General features: G+C 49.3%; 1 protein-coding gene across 5 annotated transcripts in view; it reads right to left on the minus strand.

Annotated features, from left to right (window-relative positions):
• WDPCP (WD repeat containing planar cell polarity effector) overlaps window positions 1–23061 on the minus strand; it is a 42360-nt gene that overhangs the window by 18880 nt on the left and 419 nt on the right. For 2 of the 5 annotated variants that reach the window (XM_078596576.1, XM_078596580.1), the window contains exons 1-8: window positions 16353–22785; window positions 7263–7332; window positions 5520–5564; window positions 5321–5374; window positions 4953–5023; window positions 4440–4499; window positions 2304–2418; window positions 1478–1599 (exon numbers count right to left, since the gene is read on the minus strand). In XM_078596576.1, coding sequence (XP_078452702.1) covers window positions 1478–1599; window positions 2304–2418; window positions 4440–4499; window positions 4953–5023; window positions 5321–5374; window positions 5520–5564; window positions 7263–7323 — 528 coding nt within the window. In that variant the 5' untranslated portion in view covers window positions 7324–7332; window positions 16353–22785. Of the gene's footprint in view, window positions 1–1477; window positions 1600–2303; window positions 2419–4439; window positions 4500–4952; window positions 5024–5320; window positions 5375–5519; window positions 5565–7262; window positions 7333–16352; window positions 22786–23061 lie in introns of those variants that run through there. The other 3 variants (XM_078596578.1, XM_078596579.1, XM_078596577.1) reach the window with 3 other exon arrangements.

The raw sequence follows: 23061 nt of genomic DNA on the forward strand, positions 1-23061 counted from the left end.
CTCACCTCCTTTTACTCTCTTCTCTGGCTCTCTTGCTGTTTTAATATCCTCCCTCTGTTGCTCCCTCTGCTCATTCTCCATCCATTCACCTCGTCTCTCTTTCTCAATCACCCTCTTCCTCTCCCGCTTCCTTTACTAATATATATTTTTATCGCCGTTCAAAGTAATTTGGCGGCTCTGGCCGTGTTGCCGCTATCAATAAACCCAAGCGGCAGCCGCCTGTCCCCGCGGGATTTACACGCGCCTTAGGAGAGCCGCACCACCAAAGGGACCATTTAGAAGCGTGAAATGCGATGGCCGGCCGATTTAAAGTGCTCTTCCAGCGCACGAGCAGCCAAGCCCGAGACGCCTTCCACACCGACCGCTTATGATCACGTCCCGGCACACAGAAGGTGGGAAGATGGGAGTAGCTGCGCTGATGGGGGTAGAAGTGGGTTGGGTAGGGGAGGGTGTTGGGTAAACTGGGAAAGAATCGGCTCTTTAGGATTAGAAGAGAGTGGGAGAGAGAGAGAGAGGAAAAAAAGGCATGAAATCGAGCGAAATTCAGAAGGAAATTTTCGTAATTGAGTTCGGAATTGCGTTTTGACACATCAGACCGCGGCCACGACATGTGACAGAGAGGCAGAAAATTGATTTTGTAAGGGAAGAAATGTCGTAACACATCCGCTCCGTGATGGAAGAGTGCTCCCCCGTTTCTGTTTACAGACACAAAAGCATCAAACGCGCGTGTTGGGACACCCCCCCCCCTTCACCGCGACACAAAACCTCAATTTGGAGCGCGACGCTTTGCCGAGCCGGGTGGCGCGTGGCTCGCTGGAGACGCGATACCACCGGGGCTGTGGCTATTAACCCCCCTTTTGTGTGGCCTGGGGAATCAGAAGGCACACCCCATAGGGCCACGGCCATCGTCTCGAAATGAATACATGTCACTTCTTGGGGGCGTGCCACCACTTTCTCAGAGTGGGAATTTAGTGTGGGAATCTTTTCTGACAAAAGAAAAAACTCTTAAAAGTTGTTCTTGTCTTTTCACATAATATTTCTCTGTAATTCGTAAATATAAAAAAATAACGTTACTTGCACACAAATTTGATTCTTGACTGTGCAGGGATGAAAGGCAATATTTTAAGCACTTAAAAGAAATGCGCAAAAAAGTAAACACACTCTTTTGTTAGAACAAGAGGGTATAAAATATAACTTTTAAGTCCATATTTGCCACTTCTTCCTAAAACATATTCATATGAAATCCAGCAATTACGATTTCGCATGACCACCGTGGCCATGCAGCAATGGGATTATTCCATGCGCTGGGTTGAAATGGATTTTTTAATCGGAGGATGGTGAGAGGTGGTGCTGGGATGTGGAAGGCTAAATCCAGCAGTGGAAGGAGAATGGCTGCTGATGATGATGATAATGTACCCATCCGGTTCCTAATTCCTGCTCTAACCACCCAGCTATTGCTGGTTCCTACTACGCTCACCTTGATGTCGGCGGTGGAGATCTTGTCCTGCTTGCGGTCGCGGTCGGCTGCTCCAAGCGACACGTACGACAGGCGGGCCTTCTCCACGAAGGTCGCCAGCAGGAAGGCATCCATCAGCACGCCTGCACGCGCGGACCGACACACGTGCATGCCCGCGTGCTACTGTCTCACTGCATCAGCCACTATGCAAAGGTGAAAACTTTTAGTTCCGCTGAGCAAGTAAAAAAACCTAAAAAGGGTCAATATTTTGACTGGCAAATGCTTCATCAACATTTGAGCCAACTGAGAAACGTACCAGCTGCACTATGAAATATTATGCAAAAGGGTCTTTCTAATGCTATTGTATATCTATGGTCTGGGCATGTTTCAGGGCAAGTGCTAAAAGCACGCATCTACTAAGGCTGAAAAAGTTCATGGGAGGGAGCTGGGGAAAGAAGGCCTGGTTGCCCGTCACTGAGGGTGCCACCACTGCTGCGCTCATTACAACCGTGTCAGTCTAGAGTAGCCCCAAGGGTAATCTAAAGGCAAATGAGATTAATCTCCACTCCCAACTTGTTTTATCCACTACTTTGTGTTGCCCACCATTTTTATTACTTTAAAAGAAATCTACAAATTTTTTCACGTAGCAAATCCCCACCCCCTACCTCAACGATTAAATGTTTCCCACAATTCAATTCAAGATCAACTTTTTAACACTAATTTCTTCTAACTGCACAGTCTAATTCACTACATTAACCTAGGTTTATCATGAGCATATAATTAGCATACACATTAATCACATGGATGAATCGACGCGTCGTTACATGGCTGCCGATCTGAGTGGTACCGTTCCAGATGGTGTCGGCCGGCAAGCGGCCCACCAGGGCCTTGTCAATCACAACCCGGTCGAGGTCGGCACCGACCAGGAACAGCGTCACCAGCATGCCCGAGCTCATGAGCATCTGCGGGACAAGCGGACTTCACGAACCATCTTCAGCACGGCCACCGGCACCGTTACCACTGACGGGAAGCGACGGGCGGGGGTGGGGGGGTTGTCGCCACCTCCACAACAACCGATTGTGCGCAGCATCAGCGACCCGAGCAGCCGGTGCCCGAGTGAGTGCCGGGCTTGTGCCAGCCAGGTGGTGGCTCACACGACCACAGGACCCTCCTGCACCATTGTTCGCTTAAAGTGACGCCTGGTCCACACAGTACAGGGTACCACTGTCCCCTCCACTGTCACCGGGAGCAATGTTCTTCGCATGGACGGTGAAACCGAGGTTTAGTTCTCATCGGTGGAATTTAGGAAAACGTAGCACAGAATCATATTTCGTGGGATGATTTAATTTTTGCAGTCATTGGTGATCAGGTTGGGCCAATCAACTCGCTACGCTTGAGAACCCAGTCTGGTTACAGGTTGGCTGCCTGGATTTTCCAACCCAGTATCTCAGCGGTGTCAGCTTAGCGCTCCGACCTTTAAGCCACACGGCCACCTCTGCTGGTGTGATGTGATTCACGCGACAAAATTGCCAAACGGAGCACAGATATAATTGCGGGCAAAAAAAAACACCGTTAAGAGAAACATCTAGCTTAGGTGGCAATATGTAGACTGAGTCTATGACGCAGATTTAAATACCAACAGAAATAAAATGATTACATGTATGTCATGGCTATAAATAATGAATGATATAGCTAATTAGTCAACAGTGCACTTTGAGTGGGGGCAAAGTAAAAGCAAACAGAGAACAAGCTATCTGAATGCACAAACAGCATGGTGAACAGAAGGAGCTATATGAGAAGGAATGGAAATGCCAAACAAGGGAAAGAATACGAACACCCTTGTAAAACCATTAGGAAAATAATGAACTGAACGGGAGTAATGGGTGTTAAAGAGCGCCTGCAATTGTTATGAATTCCCTTTCATTACACCTCCCCGTTTGGAATGTGAGCAGTGGCACACAGGTAGGCAGTCTCCCACGTAAAATTAGCAGACAATGAGCCTTAATGACACGACGTGAAATCCCATGAATATGCAAAGGTTACCCCCCCCCCCCCCCCCCGTGAATTATGATGCATTGCTTCGTTCAACGACTGCCCATTGAGCCAATTGTTTTGTCGGGGCCTCCCAACCCATTCCAATCCCCACCTCTCATTCTCTCGCCTCCCCCGCCCCATGACAACGTCCAACAATGAGGAGCAGTCAATTGCCGAGGGTGCACTCCTGCTTCCAGCCGTGCACATTTTTCAAATCCGGTTAATCGAATCGGCAAATTTCCACATTCCCATGATATTTTAGCAACCTCACTGGCAGATGTGCAGACGCACACACCTTCACTATTCCGTACCACAGTCAGTATTCATATGGCAAAGATGGCACCGCTGTGATCCAGTAATTAACTGGGTTCACAAGTTTCATGAATTAATGCTCTCAGCCCATCACTGATCACTACAAAATACACATATGCCAATTCATGGTTTGGACAAAAGTCTTACGTCAAAGAAGAATAATAAAATAATTAGTCCTTCATCAATGTACTGCCAAATGAAGACATGTTCTCGTTGTGTCAGTCATGAGGTTCTTTGACCATACTTCCCCACGCTGGTCAGTGCAGATTGGTGAATGGGGGTTCCGGTGTAACACAGTACTGCTCCTAGCCATGGACAGGAGTCAAACTCAGGATTCAAAGCGGAATGTGCCAAGCACCATAATGCCATCCACTCCATCCTCCTCAAATTCAGACCAAAATTTTTTTCATCCTGTGCTTTAACATTGGCGTCATGAAGAGTTATCTTGTTGCAAGGATATATTGCCCATGAATGACAGCACATCAAGTAGACTACCAACCAATCTATGAAAACTTTTTTTTTATGTTGTCCCCAAAGAGGTGTTTTATTTTTCCATAAGGGTTCCCTACAACATATAACGCGAGAAAGAGACTAAATATCCACAGCATTATACTTGTCCATGGCCACGACCTCTCACCTGGCAGCAATGCTTGCTCCTCCATCTCGTGTCCACGCAGCGGCTGCCTTGCAGCAGCTCCTAACACCGACACAACGAACACGCGCAAACGTGCATGTGTCTGCATACGCACGCCACTTAGAGAAGCAACGACGCACAAACGTACACACGTGCGCCTGGTTCAGCTTGGCATATATTCACACACAATGGCCATTCTGGGTCTAATAAATGTGGTGCAGCTGTGGCATAGACCAAAGGATAGATGTTGCTACGTCCATATAATAACCACACAGTTTAAACAATGAGCGACTTGTACTCCAGTACTCCAGTATTATGAAGTGGCTTTAGCAGAGGAGTTAAACACTCACGCACAAAACAAGAATATCTATAAATAATTTTCAGCTACCTGTATGCTTTCCTATGACATCCTCCCTGCCGATGAAGCTCGTATTGCGTGGGCAATTAAGGAAATGGGGAAAGGCCAGGCCCAGTGGCCACGCAGTGCATTCTGGGTTTTTGAGAATGTGTTTGCACCTCCAGGTCCTTGAGAGTTTCGCGCAGTTTCTCCGGCCGCTTGTTCTTGGGAACCCACGTGTAGTTGCGACCTGGGTGACACAGGAGTTTGCCTGACAGCTCAGCTTAGCTCCGGGTATAAACCAACAATAAAAAAACACCAATTAAAAAAAGCCGCACATTCGCTGCGACGCTCATAAAATAAAAGACCGATTGTGCAAGCTACGTGCGTTGGAAATTTGTTTTTTTAATTGTAATCCTCAACTTGTGATTTATCACGCACTCTCGAACAATCTGTTAACTGTTTCAAAAAGGCTCTCTCTTGTGAATGTGGTTTCCCCCCCCCCCGCTCAACGTGGGTGTTGGAACGTGAAGAAATTCCACCGTACTCTCGGCGTAGCGCTGCTTGTCCTCCAGATAGAAGAAATCGCTGGTCGGGGGAACTGCACGGCAAAACCACATGTGTGCAGGGCTCAAAACGATGCGCGGATTTCACAAAACAAGCAATTTATTGATAAATCTTTTCAAAAAGTACAAATTGTTACCGCACGGTAACAACATAAAAAAAACCCAAAGACATCCGCATACCTGCCTCGCCCTTCTCGTGATAGTGGAAACAGCCGATGTCGGTACCTTGCAAGAGAAAAGGTGGGGAAAGGAGAAAAAAACGCCAAGCTAAATTGAAGTGGTTTATCTAAATTGCAATCCAAGGCGTTCACCTCAACGTTACATGGCGGGCAGCTGTGGTCAGGCGTCCATGCAGTCCAATGCCGCGTTTTTTTAAATTATAGATTTCGGGAGAATTACCGCACGTGGGAATGCGAGCGGGGCAATCGGTGGTGCAACAAAGCGCCGGCAACATGGACACCCTTGTGGGAATCGAAAACGGAAAAACCCCAACAAAACAAAACCGACAATGAGCCGGCTGGGGGGTTCGCCCGGTCATGCCAACGCAAAGCCAGGCTTGCAGACATCCATGGGAATATGAATTACGTACAGAGCGTATATATTAATACAGACAAAGATCCCCTGTATAGCCTTCACAGACTGTTGGGGCAAATGGTGTTAGGAGCATTGAAGGACGGAACCGAAAACGAGGGGTCGGGTGGACAGCACTATACCCGGCCGTCTTTATCTCCCTAGTGGCGACACACCGCACCAGGTACTCATTTGAGGCTGAGTCGACCAAGGGGAACAGCACCGGTTCAGATAATCACCACTGGTGTTGGTGGCTGCGAGCAAAAGTTGAACTTGGATTCGTAGCGCAGAGCGATAACCGTTGCGCCACCGCTCATCACATTCATATACACACACAGACAGTAACACACACACACACACTGCCGAGAAAAGCACCCTCGTCCGTGCGGACCTCTCCGCCCGGAAAGATTCCTGCGCGCAGCGAGCGTCTGATGGTCTCAGCTTTTTCACGGGCAGCTGCACAAACAAATTGCGCACTTTGAGGCCAAGCGGGTGGTTTAGGGAGGACAGATATGGAAGCACATGCCTGTAATCTGGGAGATGTATAGTTCATACACACACGCACAAATATGTTGTGGAAGTTGGCCCTAGAGGGCCTCCTTCACCCAGCTCAGCACGGGAGCCACCGGGACAGGGCGGCATGAAGATGATCACAAGCAGGTTGTTGACTAGTCATGGTCAACAATTTAAGACACACAATGGCCGACTCGTGCAAATTATCAGGTGACTGAGGCTAAAATGGAATGGGAGCTCATACAAAGAGGTGTATTGTCTCGTGTGAAAAGACTGTTGGGGCAAGTGCTGTTTGTAAGCTTAAAGCAAGCAGGCAATACAAGGAAAGGTGAGGCCAAGCCCCACGGATATTTGGCCACCTTTGACCCCACAGATCTAATGTTAAACACATCGGACAAGGCAATCAATTTAGGATGAGCTGACCTAGGGGGAGTCCGAACAAGTCTGAATGGCACTTGTTGTTGACCTTATCCATGGCTGGGTGGCCGGGATTGCAGCGCAGTGCACAAACAGCTGCACAACCACTCCCTAAACTGCTACTCCAACACTCAAACATATCCACTCACACACACATAAACCGACATTCAAATTGAAACATTTCACATTCTATAATGTTTCACTTCGAGTTTAACCCTGAGCTGCTCACCTATTGGTGATCCACACTAGATTCACAAGCAAAATGCTAAATGAGTTTGGAAACGTGGCCAGAGATTGCACTAGGCTGGCTGGTATTGTAGCAAAGAGCAGTCCCAGTGACACATTGCTTGTACCACCCAGCCGTTTTCCGAGCTGGCAGTTGAAGACGACAGGGCCCAGTCATGCTGTGCTGCTCCTCCATACCTTTAACGGCGAAGGAATTCTTCATCGTCCAGAGACGCAGCTCTGCGTGGAAGTACGCCATCCGAGAGCCCTGCAAAAGGCAAGCGGCACACGGCGGCGCCAGTTCACGTGGCTGCTGCAATTAAAATCAGGATGCATGCTGTATGGGCCCAATCCACATGCCGGCGAATGTATTCCTACAAAATATTTGGAAACGCCGTGAAAAAGAATGTCACCGCCAATGGAGCAATGTGCTTTGGCTGTTTCCTCGACCTGTGACTCTGGGCCCAAATACACAGTTACTAAGTGAGCACGCATTAAGAGGTGAGGCCACTGACCACAAGAGGTTGAGTTTGAATCTCGGGCAGGGCTAATTCAGCCTCGTCACCGTCATCCGGTGAGGGTTTGGTAAAAGGAGCACCTCCTGTTCAGGCTCGACGATAAACTGGTCCCTGCCACATGAATATAGTTTCCACCACTGGATCAGGACCACGGATGGAGATTAATTCTGTGCAGGTCTCTTGAGAGCATGGAGACCCTTAAAGATTCATGACTTGGTAATATACTTAATGTGTCGGAGTTGGAGACTGATTTCAACATTTTTATATTGTTCGGGTAAATATACATTCACGTATAATGATTGGTATAGTGAGTGATAACAGTCGTGTGTTAATTCCTTCAGTAGATAGAACGTATTCTTTGGGGCTTTCGGTAAAGTAACATAGATAGGTTAAAAGCAATTAACAAAAACTACGACGTTTTGATCGCAACACAAGCGGTCGTCATCAGGAAAAGGGGGTTATAGCCTCTAAAGGCAAACTGTTTATAAAGGTTTGAAATGGGTGTAGCCCAAGTGTCATCAGCATGGGCGGGGCAGCTGATGTTAATGTCAGTGATGGTACTCGTAGAGGGCAACGACGACGCTGGTGGTGGGTTTTCACCAATTAAAGGGCTGCCAAGTAATCATTGCACCTCGCCTTACACACTCTCACGGCTGACGGTGGAGGTTGCTGCTAGAGGTGATGGTCCTCGTAGAGGGCCACGGCGGCACTGGTAGTGGGCTTCCACCAGTAAAGGGCTACTGCTAGTGGCGATGGTAGTAGTGGGCATTGATGGTCCAGGTGGTGGACCACCACCAATTAAAGGGCTGCCAGGACTACAATGGAAACATTACAGCCAGTTATGACTTAAACTGGTTGATAACGTCCTTCCAGTGATTGCTGAGTTTGTACCCATCTTCTCGGTTGAAATTGTGTCTATGTCTGTATATATGGATGGCTTCATGAACGAATTTTTGTTGATAGCCAGTGGGTTTGCAAAGTACCTTCGTCTTAGAGAAATCAATTTCGAGTGAGCCCACCGCATTCAAACAATGATCAGCCACAGCCGAGGTATTGGTCCTACCGTGTTTTAGACCTGCCTTATGTTCACGAACACGGTCCAAGACATGTCGCTTAGTTTCCCCAATGTAGCTACTGCCCCAGACACAGCTTACTTTGTAGATGCCGGGGTATTGCATGTCAGGGATCACATCCTTCACAGATGGGATCAGATCACGAATTTTACGTACTGTGTGTACTGTTGTAGGGGTGTTAGAGAGAGAGCCCGTTATGCATGGCAGCCTATGGTAAACAAACACAGTAGGCGGGGCTACATGTGTGCACAAGCAGGTGCCCTCTGCGACGTCCGCGCCAGACACCCTGGGGGGTCGATTCGGTCGTTATGATCCCCCGGGGCCCCACCCCTCAGGGAGGGGTTGGGTATAAAAGGGGATTGTATCGAAGGGCTCGGGAGTGATGTTTAGCTAAAGAAGAGGAGGCGGAAGACGTCTGAGATAGAGCCCTGGACTCCCCCTGGTACGCCGTCCTTATCAGGACCGCGCAGGCTCGAGCCAGTGGCGTGGTACCAGAGCCAGAGCCAGTGCTGGTCTGGACTCTGGGTACCGGGCCCGACTGACCAGTGTCGGGCCAAGATAGCCTCCCCTAGCCCATTAGTGGAGGACTCAGAGGCAGGCTAGGGTTAGCTAGAGAGGTGTGTCCTCAGATAGACGGGTGAGGGGGCCGATACCCCCTCAAATGTGTATGTCACAACGTTGGTGTTAAATAAACAAGTGTGCCTCCAACTCCGGTGTGAACGAGTCGTGAGCGTTACTACATCTGGCGTCAGAAGTGAAACAAAGTACGAACATGGATACACGCCGGACGACTCGAGTCGGAGTACCAGGGGCGGAGGACACCGCTGCAGTCGGAGGGCCCGAGATGGCTGAAGATGCCATCGAGCAGCCGGGGCTGGGTGCATCCACGCCACAGCAGCTGGAGGAAGGGGAGCCGTCGACGGAGGGGCTGAGGCAGGCGCACGCGAAGCTGGCCGAGCTGCTGTACGCCGCAGCCGCCATGCTCGACAACATCACGCGGCTGGGGGCTGCGGGACCGCCACGAGGCGACAGCAGCCAACGACCACAGTGCCTTCCCGCCATTTCAACGGAGCAACATTTTGAAACTCCCGCCATCGCCGCAGCTGCTGTTGAGGGCGTGGCCGCTCTAAGCATCGCGTCCAACGGCGGGAGTACAGTGCCTGCCGCGTCACCACGGGTGCGACCGGCGATGCCATCGCTGGTTCGTGCCGACGCTGACTTGAGTGAGGCGGACGAGGGAGTGCGTTCTTCCTCTGCAGCCGCTGCCTTACATCAGCGGCTACCTCCACTCAAGGAATTTGTGGGCGAGGATGGTGACTGGGGCGGCTTCCAGCGGCGCTTCCTCGCTCACCAGGAGATGGCACAGTGGACAGACGCCGAGGCTCTCCGCGCGCTGCCAGCACTTCTCGACAGCGACGCCCTCGCCACTCTAACATCGGCTTCGAAGGAGAGGCGCTCCACGCTGCGGAAGGCGATGCAGGTGCTGTCGGCGGTATATGGTCCACCATCGGACTGTCGCCAACTCTTTTACGATCGCCAGCGGGGGACGAAGGAGTCGCCCCTGGCGTACCGCACAAGCCTCCTGGCACTGGCGAAGGAGGCCTTTCCACGAATGGATGACGAGGGTGTCGACGCCATGGTGACAGAGAAGATACTTTTGCTGGCGGACGACTTAGACATCGTCATTGTCGCACAGGACGATGCAGAGATGTGCTCCCTCCAAGCGGCCCGTCTCCTCCACGCAAACCTGTCCTCTCAACGACGGAAGGCCAGCAAGGCGGCGAGCGGGCGCGCCGTCGCTGCGGCCACCCTCCCGGCGGAAGAGGTTTGCGCCATCAACCATCGACGGCAGCACGGAGCGGGAGCGCGGGAGGACCGGGCCGGTTCAAGCCGTCTACAACGTCCATCGTCGCCACCAGCGCTTCCACGCTGTTATAACTGCGGCATCCGGGGCCACGTCGCCTCGGGGTGCCGCTCTCCTCGGCAGCACGGAACGACACCTCAACGGGACGCCGGCCCTCGTCACAAGCTCCACCATCATAATCCGGCGAGTCGCGGCACCCCTCATGTTTGGCCCACGCACACGCCCGTCACACACTCGAACACCGCAGCGAAGGGGGGGCAAATATCGCGTACCATGGCACCAACACGCACCGCTCTGGGTACTCACATTGAACCCAGCCAGTGGTCCGTGTTGGCCCATCGGGTTGTAGCCGCGTCATCGGGGTCGTCGGCCGTGGTGGGTCACATCGATGGGGTCGAGGTGCGCATCCTGGTCGATACAGGAGCATCGGCGACCATTATTTCGGAGTTGATTTATAACATTCTCCCTGCCCAGAGCCGTCCTTTGATGCCTGTTAATGTGCCATTCTTTGCTGCTAACGGGGGTTCACTTGGCATCATCGGACAAATTCGAGCCCAAATTTGTGTCGGGGATATTAAATTATCTGGGCCGATTTTTGTTTCCTCCTCGCTGGCGGTTCCGTGCCTGCTGGGGACGGATTTCCTGGCCAAAATGCCGATTAGGATATTAATCGACCAGGGATGCATTGAGCTCCCATCGGGCCGACGCATGGCGTTTTTGCCATCCCCCGCTACGAGCCGGACGGCGTTCGCGACGGTGCCGGCGTTCGTAGATAGAACGGTGCGCGTTCCTCCGGGGGCGCAAATGTTAATTCCTTTGAGACTTCGGCGGCCCTTCGCTAAGGGCATTGGGGCTCAAGGGGTTTTGCTGGGACCGTCTAGGGCCGGGGTCAGTGGACCTAATTTACTCCCGGCCCAGACCATAGTGAGAGGGGATGGAGAACCCTTCATCGCGGTCCTCAATGTGGGCTCGCAGACGGTGGTGGTCCCACAGGGGACCGTGCTTGCTCACGCAACGCCGGTGCCCTGTGAGGAACCCGTCGCGAGTCATGTCGGCGCTGCCCCTGCACCGCGACCACATTCAGACAGCGATGAAGGGTGGCTCGAGGCGCTTTGCGCGGGATCGACGGACCTGTCAAATTTAGAGCGCCAACGTCTTAAGACACTACTGAGGGAATTTTCCGACGTTTTCAGTCGGGATAAATACGATTTGGGCTGCACTCATCTGCTGCGTCACCATATTGATACGGGTGACAGCGCGCCAATACGCCAAAATCCTTTTCGGTTGAGTCCCGCCGAAAAGGACCATGTCAAATCGGCTGTTGATGACATGCTAGCCGCCGACATAATTTCTCCCTCCAACAGCCCTTGGGGAGCGCCGATCGTCCTGGTTAAGAAGCAGGACGGTTCGTTGCGGTTTTGCGTTGACTTTCGGCGCCTTAATAAAATTACGGTTGCCGACGCATACCCGCTCCCACGGATGGACGAATCGCTTGACGCCTTGGCGGGAGCGCGATTCTTCTCCACATTGGACTTACTTTCGGGATTCTGGCAGCTTCCTCTGGACGATGATTCAAAGCCTAAAACTGCTTTCCGTACTCCGCACGGCCTGTTTCAATTCAACCGGTTGCCGATGGGCTTACACTCAGCGCCGGCAACTTTCCAGCGGTTGATGGAATTGGTTTTGGCTGGATTGCAATGGGAGTCGTGCCTGATTTATTTGGATGACGTCATTGTCTTTGGCAAAACTTTTGAGGAACATCTCCAGAGGTTGCGGGCGGTTTTCCTAAAGATGCGGGCTGCTAATTTGAAATTTAAGCCCCAAAAATGCCATTTGTTACGCGAGTCGGTGCGTTATTTGGGGCACATCGTGGGGCGCTCAGGTATTTCTACCGATCCCGCCAAAACGCAGTGTGTAAGCTCCTGGCCGACTCCCACCTCAGTGGGAGAGGTTAGGAGTTTTATTGGGTTTGCGTCGTATTATAGACGCTTCGTCGCTAATTTTGCGACTATCGCCAAACCCCTACATGCTTTAACATCTAAAGGGGTTCGGTTTTGCTGGGGTCAGGAGGAGGAGGCTGCTTTTTGCTCCCTTCGGGATGCTTTGGTAAACGCTCCTCCCCTGATTTACCCTGATTTTTCAAAACCGTTCTTGCTCGACACCGATGCGAGCAACACGGGTATTGGGGGCGTGCTCTCCCAGGTGGTTGACGGCGTGGAACATGTGGTTGCGTACGGCAGTCGGGTGTTGTCTCCAGCGGAGCAACGGTATTGTGTCACCCGTAGGGAACTGTTGGCAATTGTCCATTTCGTCCAACAGTATCGCCCATATCTGTACGGTCGGCATTTCACCGTCCGCACAGATCATGCGGCACTGCAGTACGCCCTGAGGGTTCAACAGCCATCGGGACAATTGTCCCGATGGTTGGAGGTCCTCCAGGATTACGATTTCCAAACCACATACCGTAAGGGCGTTCGCCACACCAACGCGGACGCTCTGTCACGCTTGCCAACCACCTCCGAGTGTGCATGCCTCCTGGGGTCCGGACGTTGCAGGCCTCCAGGGGACACATCGGTACCTGTCTTGGCGGCCGCCAACGACGACGATGCAATGGTTCCTAATTCGATCGAACAACAGGGCAAAGATTCCCTGTTGGGGTTGCCCGTCATTGAATGGGGGCGCCTCCAGATGGAGGATGTCTCCCTCCTCGGGTGGCGACGTCGCGTTGGCGGTGCGGCGGGGGGAAAAAGTGGTGGTTCCGACGCATGGGAAATGTGCCAAGGTCTGCTAATGCATTGGGACGGGAAGTCACGTCGACATCGGCTGGTTGTCCCTACTGGGTTGCGGGGTAGGGTGGTATGGGCCGCTCATGAGCGCCTCCTACACCTGGGAACCCAAAAGACTCTCGCCTTGCTGCAACTTGATTTTTACTGGCCTGGCATGACGAGGGATGTGGGGGATTTGTTGGGATCGTGCCCTCAATGTGCACAACGCAAACCGCCGGCACGGGAGTCTAACCCGCCCTTGCAATCGATCAAAGTGTCCAGGATAAACGAGCTGGTCGCTCTGGACATTTTGGGACCATTCCCCGCCACCCCCAGAGGGAATAGATATTTGTTGACGGGTGTCGAGTATTTTACACGCTGGCCTATGGCCTGGCCTTTGGCCAACCAGTCGGCAGCAGCCATCGTGGAGGCCTTTGTTCAGGGTTATGTCCTGGACAAAGGTGCTCCGGAGAGGCTGTTGACCGACCAGGGCAGAAATTTTTCCGGTAAACTACTCAGACAAGTCTGCGATCTCCTGGGCACAAAGAAAATTCGGACCTCCCCATATCACCCACAAACTGACGGGATGGTCGAACGTTTGCATCGCACCATCTCGTCCATGTTATCACAACAAGTTTCGGACTCGCAAACGGATTGGGACCTACAAATTCAGGGGGTCTTGGCGGCGTACCGGATGGCACCCCATGCGGCTACGGGGTTTTCTCCCTTTTACCTCATGTACGGCCGAGAACCAGACCCGCCTGTTCGTGCCCAGTTGCGGATCCCCGTGCCGCAGGGAAAAACTAATCTGGCTGACCACGTTAAATTTAATCTGGACAAATTGACCGAGGCACGGGATGCTGCAATGCAAAACTCTGACCTCCGTCAGAAGGCAAATGAGCGCCTCAGATTGAGTCGAGCGCACATGCTGCAGTGGAAGCCGGGGGACAAGGCATGGTTGCACTGCCCCCAGGTGCCACTGGCAACCTCCTCTAAACTTGTGCGGCCGTGGCGGGGCCCTGTGGAAGTGGTGGAGGTGTTACGTCCGCAGTGCGTGCGCATCAAGTGGGGGAAGCGGCGATGGTTCGTGCACCCCTCCAGATTAAAACCCTTCGCTGCGGTTCACAACCCCACTTCACACGCGCGTGGCCAAACATGTGGGGGGTCGGCCGACTTGCTGGGTCCGTCTCCGTCGCTCTCACCTAATGCCTTGCCGGCTGTGCCACCTTCAGGAGCATCAGGAGTGACGGGCTCACGCCCGATCACCCCTCCTGCGGATGCCGAGGGTCACGCGGAGTCAGAGGAATGCTCACCTCAAGACGGACAGTCGCCACCTGATTGTCCGCCACGCGGGGTTACCCCGTGTGAGGGGCCCGCTGCAAGGACGCGCGCTAAAATGCGCAAACTGTTGTGAGGCCGGAAAATGTGTACATAGCTGTTGTGTTTATTGGGTGTTGTGTGGATGGTGTGGTTCCCGCTCCTCGGATGTACATATGCTGGGTTCACCGTTTGTTGTGTGTGCGGGGTGGGTTCCCTGCTGGTTGTATATAAGCTGTTTTTTTTACGGAATTCGTATTTATTCGGGGGGGTGCGTCGGGTTGTTTCTCATCTTGTTGTTGCGTTCTTGTTCTGGTTCCTGTTATTGTTCAAAAATAGTGAGGCACACGCGCGGTCAGGGGGTGAAGGCACCTTTATTGTCAAATTTTTGTATGTTGGCAGCCGGGACGGCTGCATGCTATGCGGGGGGGAGTGATGTAGGGGTGTTAGAGAGAGAGCCCGTTATGCATGGCAGCCTATGGTAAACAAACACAGTAGGCGGGGCTACATGTGTGCACAAGCAGGTGCCCTCTGCGACGTCCGCGCCAGACACCCTGGGGGGTCGATTCGGTCGTTATGATCCCCCGGGGCCCCACCCCTCAGGGAGGGGTTGGGTATAAAAGGGGATTGTATCGAAGGGCTCGGGAGTGATGTTTAGCTAAAGAAGAGGAGGCGGAAGACGTCTGAGATAGAGCCCTGGACTCCCCCTGGTACGCCGTCCTTATCAGGACCGCGCAGGCTCGAGCCAGTGGCGTGGTACCAGAGCCAGAGCCAGTGCTGGTCTGGACTCTGGGTACCGGGCCCGACTGACCAGTGTCGGGCCAAGATAGCCTCCCCTAGCCCATTAGTGGAGGACTCAGAGGCAGGCTAGGGTTAGCTAGAGAGGTGTGTCCTCAGATAGACGGGTGAGGGGGCCGATACCCCCTCAAATGTGTATGTCACAACGTTGGTGTTAAATAAACAAGTGTGCCTCCAACTCCGGTGTGAACGAGTCGTGAGCGTTACTACACTGTGTTAAATCGAACCTGGATCTTGTGTTTGCTCATGATTTGGGAAATATTTTTGGTGTCTGATGATAATTATAATGATGCACGGTATTTGTGACATTCCCAAAAAGTAGTTTGCAACGTTAGTGAATTAATAATTTAGGCATATCCAAGTAACACTAATTTTCTAATATCCCTTCATTTAATACACCCTGGAAATAATAGGACAAATTTTCTGAAACATGCTAAGAATAACTTTCCTCTTCCTGAATCTCTCACCAGCACCACTTCATAAAAACATGACATTTTTAACCTCCAAGTCAGTTTATAAATGGCCAGAAGCCAACAAAACATGCCAAGGCACAAAGCATCCCCACTAGATCCTTCCTGCGCCATTGTAGACTCACTTTTTGGAAGCGGGCAGGGGTCCAGTACAGAGAGAGGGAGAAATCTAAACGGCTTTGACTGAAAATATAATAAAAAGTTCACAATGCATGCCACGCACCGACGGCGACATCGATGCGCCACGGGGCACGGCTCTGCCCACTTTTTTGGGCAGCAGTCGTAATGAAGGAATTTTGTATTTTATACGTTTCATTATTATTATTATTATTGATTTAAAGTGCCCGTGCCTTTTCAGCCGCATATCCGTCCACAGCCCCGGGCTCGCACGGCCACGACAAAAGCGTTCCGGGGACGCTCCCCTCGGGCCCCTTCCTGCCAGCCAATTAGCGCAGGGCGAGAGACGAACAAAAAAAAACTCACAACAAGGGGCCGCGAGACGCCAGGGCCTTTGATCGGCCGAAAAGCGTGGAGCAGTGGGGGGCGGGGGGGGGGGGGCGGGGCCCAAGGGCCCCCCTTCGGCCGCGCACGCCAGCATGACCCACGCAGCCGCGACTTCCGACCCCTAGGTCAGCACTGGGCTCCCTGGCAGGGCGCCGCAATGAGAGTAATTCCTGGTGAGAAGCAGAGATCAAGGATGCAACAAGTCACCCAGAAGATGCGAGTGCTTTCAGTTTTTCTTAAGAAACGCGACACGCTGTCTGGTGATGTACACAAACTACTCGCCGTAAAAAAATATTCACAAAATTATTCTAATTTGCAAAGGAAAATGGGAATACCACAATAAGAAATTACCAAATAGTATTAGATTGATAAAACCATTAAAAAAAAGTTGTTACCTAATTGCAGTCTGATAAGAGCATGGCTGTTGCATTACACACATTTGGCAATTTATTCATTAGCTAACGCAAGTTTACAGCACAGCCTACAACAAAAACATCACTTGATGTGTTTTATGTGACTCGTCTTTTTCTATGAAAGCATGTTGCGATATCGAAATAATAAAGTGGACTGATATTATAAAGCACATCAAGCCAATGGTCACCAACACAGGAGGCTAACTGACGATGTTGGGAGTGCAATAGGGACTTACAATTACAAATGCAGTCTTTTTGCCCATGTGGTGCATGTATAATATATTTTTCTCAAACGCATAATTGGTTCTTTAACAACGTGCACGTGCCATAAGTTTCTGACCCAACGTTAACTGATGAATGAATAAGTCGTCAAGTCCCGAGCGTCCAGGATAAAGCAGGGTTGGTCACCGACTTTGACGATGTGGGTCCTTCCGTGCATGCACCGTGCCACACAGCAGTGGCTGTGCTCCGAAATGCACGACAGATGTAAGTTGTTGTTGTTGTCTATGATGAACCCACTTTGCGTTAAACTAGAGTTCTGCACGAGTACAATTTCCACATCATAGAAAATTGCTCTTTCAATCACAAAGCACATTATGTAATTTATTACTTGAGTTCAATGTGTAATAACATTTTTGTTTGTGTTAAACATCTTGCGAAATTGTATTGTAAAGAACACAAATTGCATATTTATTCAATGAATGAAATAATTAAATAATGGAGATGTATGTAGAAATCCAATTTTTTTCGAAATGTAAATTTGTTTCCAATACAACAATGCTCATATTTTGATAAATGTTACTCATGAGGCCGCTTTAAAAAAAAATTCATTTTCTGTAAGCATCTAATGAATAACAAGCTTCAACAAATGCTGTGTCGCTGACCTACAGAATTCCACTTCAGCTATACTGAATGAGGTCAAGGACCCCATTGACCACTGACTTCAGAAGAAGCTGTCCAAATGTGAAGCGCTAGTGGTTAAGATGTTTGGTACCGATAAATCTAAAGTTTAATCTGAAAACAAAGGCACCTGTCTGCAATTCTTAAAGGTTTGGCTGCTTCCAGGCTCCTCTATTGAACCCTACTCCCACTCTCAAGTTCATCTGATGGGTTGTCATCCACCTCCAATGATAATAAAACATCTAAAGCCAATGTAAACTAAGGTAACATATTAACTTGTCTTGTGCAATTGACTCATCATTTCATCACAAGTCTCCACAGGTCTCCTTTCTGCTATTGTTGTATCCCCTTGCCTGTCCTGGTGACACCACGCTCATTTTTGTCCTTCCCACGCACCTCCGATTAGCACGGTTGGCTACGTACGGTGCGAGAGAAGTTCAACGTACACACTTACGTGCCACAGTTCACACAGGTGTGTGACTTACGTGAACCGCTCGTCGTAACGTGACGTTTTTGGTCCACAAGCGACGCACGGAGGAGCCGCCTCGGATTTCCCAGGGAGTCCACGTTGGACACGAGCGACTGAAATGACGACCGCTCTTACTCGTGTGACTATGACACGCTGGACAGAATACGCACAATGAGACCATGTGGGAAATCCCACACTGCCTCCACGCTGTTTCACTTATGCAGTTGTAGTAAGAGCCTTCGTGATGTACACGTACGGTCACCGCACGCAAAGCCGTCATTTTCCGTTGTGTTTATTTCATTTGGAGGTAGTTGCGATAATTGTAATGGTTTGAGGCTCAGTTTCAGTGGCGAAGGATAATCTGTTGTGGGCAAGGGCTGAATTTGTCAGCGCAACAGTGCCACGCGCTGGCACGTTCGGGTACTACGCTGTATCAAAGATGAAGGTGCAGCCCTGCAATTGCTTGTTCAGGACACTGCTGGGAGAAGGGCCTCCCACTAGACGGAGCTCTAGAGGACCTCATTAGAGGGTATCTTTGCCCACTTTTCCAAACTAGCCAGACATCTTGGAAGAGGCTGGAGTGCCTGCACTATACCAGGCGACACGCACCCTGCTGATTTGCCTGTGGTGTACCAATCGACACTGCTGGATGGACAGAGGCTGGAGGATTGAAAGAGACTTTCCGATTGTTTTAACTGCCATGCTGGGAGACCGAACCAGCGTCTTCTAGAAGTTGTCTCCTAACAATGACACCACAACAGCATCCTTACTAGGCTCTGGACTGCACCATATGGTCGGAAATAAGTTTAACACGTAGGCTTTCGCGACCAATATCATCCATAATAGTTTTTTTTAGGTTAGATAAATATCTCGTTAAACCCGTCACCACCCGACACAGCCATTTAGTAAGGTTTGTCACATAAACAGAACATGCCAATTCGCTACTAATACAGCAGACCGGTGTGTTGGAGAGCAAATCCACAACATTTCCATTTATTACTGGCGAAACGTCATACTCAGATTGTAAATGTTATGGATATTTACGCGATCTAACCCAAAACATACAACAATTAAGTGACATTGTGCAAAAGCGGTAATTCCCGTTGGCCAATGACAAGAGCACAATTGTGCAGTTTCACATTTCTGCATTCAAGGCAGAAATTGACACCGGAGTCCTATAACTGGAAGAGTGAGCAAGAATTAGAGCGGTAATGCAGTGTGTGTGGCCAATGGGCGATGCAGGGGCAGGAAAACATATGATCACCGTGGCCTACGCCAATAGGGCCTGGGTGCCGAGCGAGGAAAATGGAAGGGAGGAGCCACGTGCTCGCTGCGTGGGTTGGCCGTGCACTTTGGCAGTGATTTAAAATGGGAACATTGTATTCAAAGAAATAATTATATAAAAGCAGCGGATTAAATTCTCGTGTTTGCGCAATAATTCCCAGGGGCTGGTCCAAATCACTTTAAAACAAGGTATACAAAAAATGTTTCTCCCACCACATTCATGACTTTGTTTTAAGCCACACATTTCTGTACCAATCAAAATATGATGGATTAAGAGGTCTATTTTTTTTTTATAAATCAGGATGTGGTTAAATTTAATATCTTTTTGTCAAAATAAGCAAGCAGTCATTGGGTGGCCACTGCAAGCCTGACATCCTCCAAAGGATCGGCTTGGCTGCATCCATTATGCCACAATATCTGGCCTCAACGTCGCTTCATCACGTCGACCGAGATGTAAATGAACAAGGCTTGCGTGATGCCGTGATGCCAGTCTTACTGATTGGCGATGAGATGTGGACTTCTCCTGCAGTCAGACTTAAACAGGCTGCAGGCCTTCCTGCCACATGCAGTGCGAGTGACAGCTCCTTGGCACCAGATGGTTTGACTTTTATACTCTTTGGTTCTTTCGGTAAAGTCACGTAGTTCATCTTCTTGGTTCTTTCATAGGTGAACAAATAAGAATTACATAAAAACATTTTTTTATAGAAATAACTAAATCTAGTTTTATTTTATTTTTTATATTATTATTATTTTTCACCTACGTGACTTTACCGAAAAAAACAAACGGTATGGATCCTTGCAGTCACGAAAACTTCAAATCTGGTTTGACTTTTGTCGCAATACTGACGTCTAGTCAAGGAGGACTGGTCTTCCTGCTATGATGGACAACATAATCTGCTTAAGAAACATCCATCTGTGTGGCAACATTGCAAGAATGGAGGACTACTTTTATCCATCCAGGTAAAGAGTGGACCTCCACCGTCTCAATCACAGCACCATCGAGACGGCTGTCCAGAGGACTCATGAGTTTGTCAGATCTGTCATGACACCGGCCTAACCTTGCAGAAAGCATTCTACAATCCAGTGGAACGTGGACACTCTGATTGGTGCAACAAACCTTCATCGCGTGGGTATTTTTGACAATGATTTCAAAACATTTTGATTTCCGTGTCGTTCATGTGAATTGTTTGACCGCATAGCGTCATTCATGCATATTGCAACTTCAACAAGCTGAACAATGTGAACAACTTTAACATCTAAAATGGTACAGAAACACCACAGAGATACAACACAAACACGATACAGGGTACGGAAGTGAACATGATACGAACCAAATGGGGCGACAGTAAACATTGAACCTCTTAACATCAGCAACCATATTTGATCAAGTTGGTCTGTGCGAGCTCGTGAAGAGGTGAAGCCCAGGACTAGCTCAGACATCACTTGCCACTGATGTTAGTCATGGCCAGGAATGAACTCTGGCCTCCAGGTTCATATGAGAGTATACTTTCCACGATGACACTGTTCGCTAGCCACCAATCGGTGGGTTTTAGATCAGTGAACACATTCACATAATGCTAAGTAAATATTTCTCTACTGACAAAGACAGTAAAAATTGTTACATGATAATATATGACATTTTCTTTTTAAACACATTTTGAATGACATGATTTCCTCGTTCAGTGCAGCTTTAACAATAAATAATTTCACAAGTCGAGTCTGAATTACTTTACCTGTTAATTAATTGCCTTGAATCCTGATAAAGTTTTAAAACTCGACACGTTCGATTCAACTCCGTGCAGTTTTTCGAGGCAAGATCAGACCTAAACTCTGCTGCCCGTAGGCTTATCTACATAGCAACGACCTCACGGCATTAAAGTTTCAGAGTGCAGACGGCGAGCATGAAACGGAACCGCCCAATTACATTACTTGCAGTTCCTGGGCAACTCGCTCGCTATTGTTTGCCAGAAACACAACACGCCGCGCTCTTATCGCCACGGATAGATTACGCGCATTACAACCTCATTACACCAGCAGCGTCAGCACAAACTGCCAGGATGCAACCCAACCGCGTGGAGTTACACGCCACGCTCTCGGTGCGTGGGCACACGCAAGAGGTGCGACGTCCACCTCCCGTGTGCTTCCCTGGCCGCTGTGTACGCACGTAACATGTGCGCGCTCACGGCTCTGCAACCTTCCTTTCGATGTGAATAAAACGGACGCTCAGACTACTTGGGGTGGGAATAAACGGTGTCAGCCATTGGTTATACAAATGTTAGTCACATTTAATGTTTGATCAATGCAGCTTTGTCCCAGAGTGTCCTCACACAAAGTAGTAGTTTAACTCTCATAGTGCTTAGCTAGGTATTATGGGTTTATTACCGCTACCTAATAGGCTATCACTCGAGCATTCAAATAGCTTATGTCCACTAATCCGTGTCCCCCTTAACGTATACAGTGATCGCGTGCAAATGTACCTCAATGAGCCCCCATCGCCTCCTCAATACGTAAACGGGTAAACACACACAAGTGTGAATAACACGGGAGGGATCCCCGATGATCAATAGTCGACCTCAATGAGCTGCTTAGGCTTCATGTTTATGTTGAAACACACACGTCTATTATTAGACGCCACTCTATTTATGACGACACAACACCCTTCATCATCTCCCGTCCATAAATGACGTCACGCACCTAAGGGGGGGTCAGACATTTGTGACGATGTGTGACGAGGGGGGGAGGGGGTTTTGAGAAATGTAACGTCACGTCAAAATGTGCAACTTTAAATATAAACAACACGTTCTTACTTAATTAAATATAATTGTTATAACACTAATTATGATTAATTTTCATTATTAACTATTTGATTATTTAAATTTACTAAGGTCACCTTTTATATATTCCATGAAGGAGCATTTTGATTCTCCACGGGAGAATTGAGAAGCATACATTTAGTAAATGTTTTGAATGATTGTTATTAAACATTTAGATTTTCATAATTCTACCAGGGCTTTTCATTCTGTGGAATGAATATGTGATTGTTATAATTGCGGTCTCCATTTTGCTTCGTTCTACTACAAAGTTTAAAGTATTTTTTTCATAGTTAGAATTACTTTTAATATTTTATAATTATAAGAGAATTTCAATATAATATTCTGAACATCTGCAGTTTTAATTAGACGTTGAATATTGTGAATTTTGAAGTGAATTTTATGCTAAATTTCATCTTTCCAACGCCACCTTTTAAATAAATGTTTTCTCCCACAACATCAGAGTGCAGCGGCACATTAAACACGCACTACAATGACAATAGTTTAAAGCGATTTGAAGCATGTTTTATTTTTTTGTGGGGGGGGCAGAGCTTTGTGAAGTCATATATGAGGGGGGGGTCTGACTTTGTGACGCCGCGTGACGAGGGGGGGGGGTAAAAAATCGTCCAAAATCGCGTGACGTCATTTATGGACGGCCCCTAACATTCGTAAAACAAGCGACAAGACAAGAAAATTAAAATCAAAGTAACGCGCTCTACGCACACAGGCAAGCGACGTTAAGACCACCGAGTAACGTTAACTCAGTCACGAAAGCTTTGAATCTAAACAAAAGCGACGCTGTCATGTCCAAT

Source organism: Lampetra planeri, chromosome 7, assembly GCF_965212315.1.
Source record: "Lampetra planeri chromosome 7, kcLamPlan1.2.h2, whole genome shotgun sequence".
Taxonomy (NCBI): Eukaryota; Metazoa; Chordata; class Hyperoartia; order Petromyzontiformes; family Petromyzontidae; genus Lampetra; species Lampetra planeri.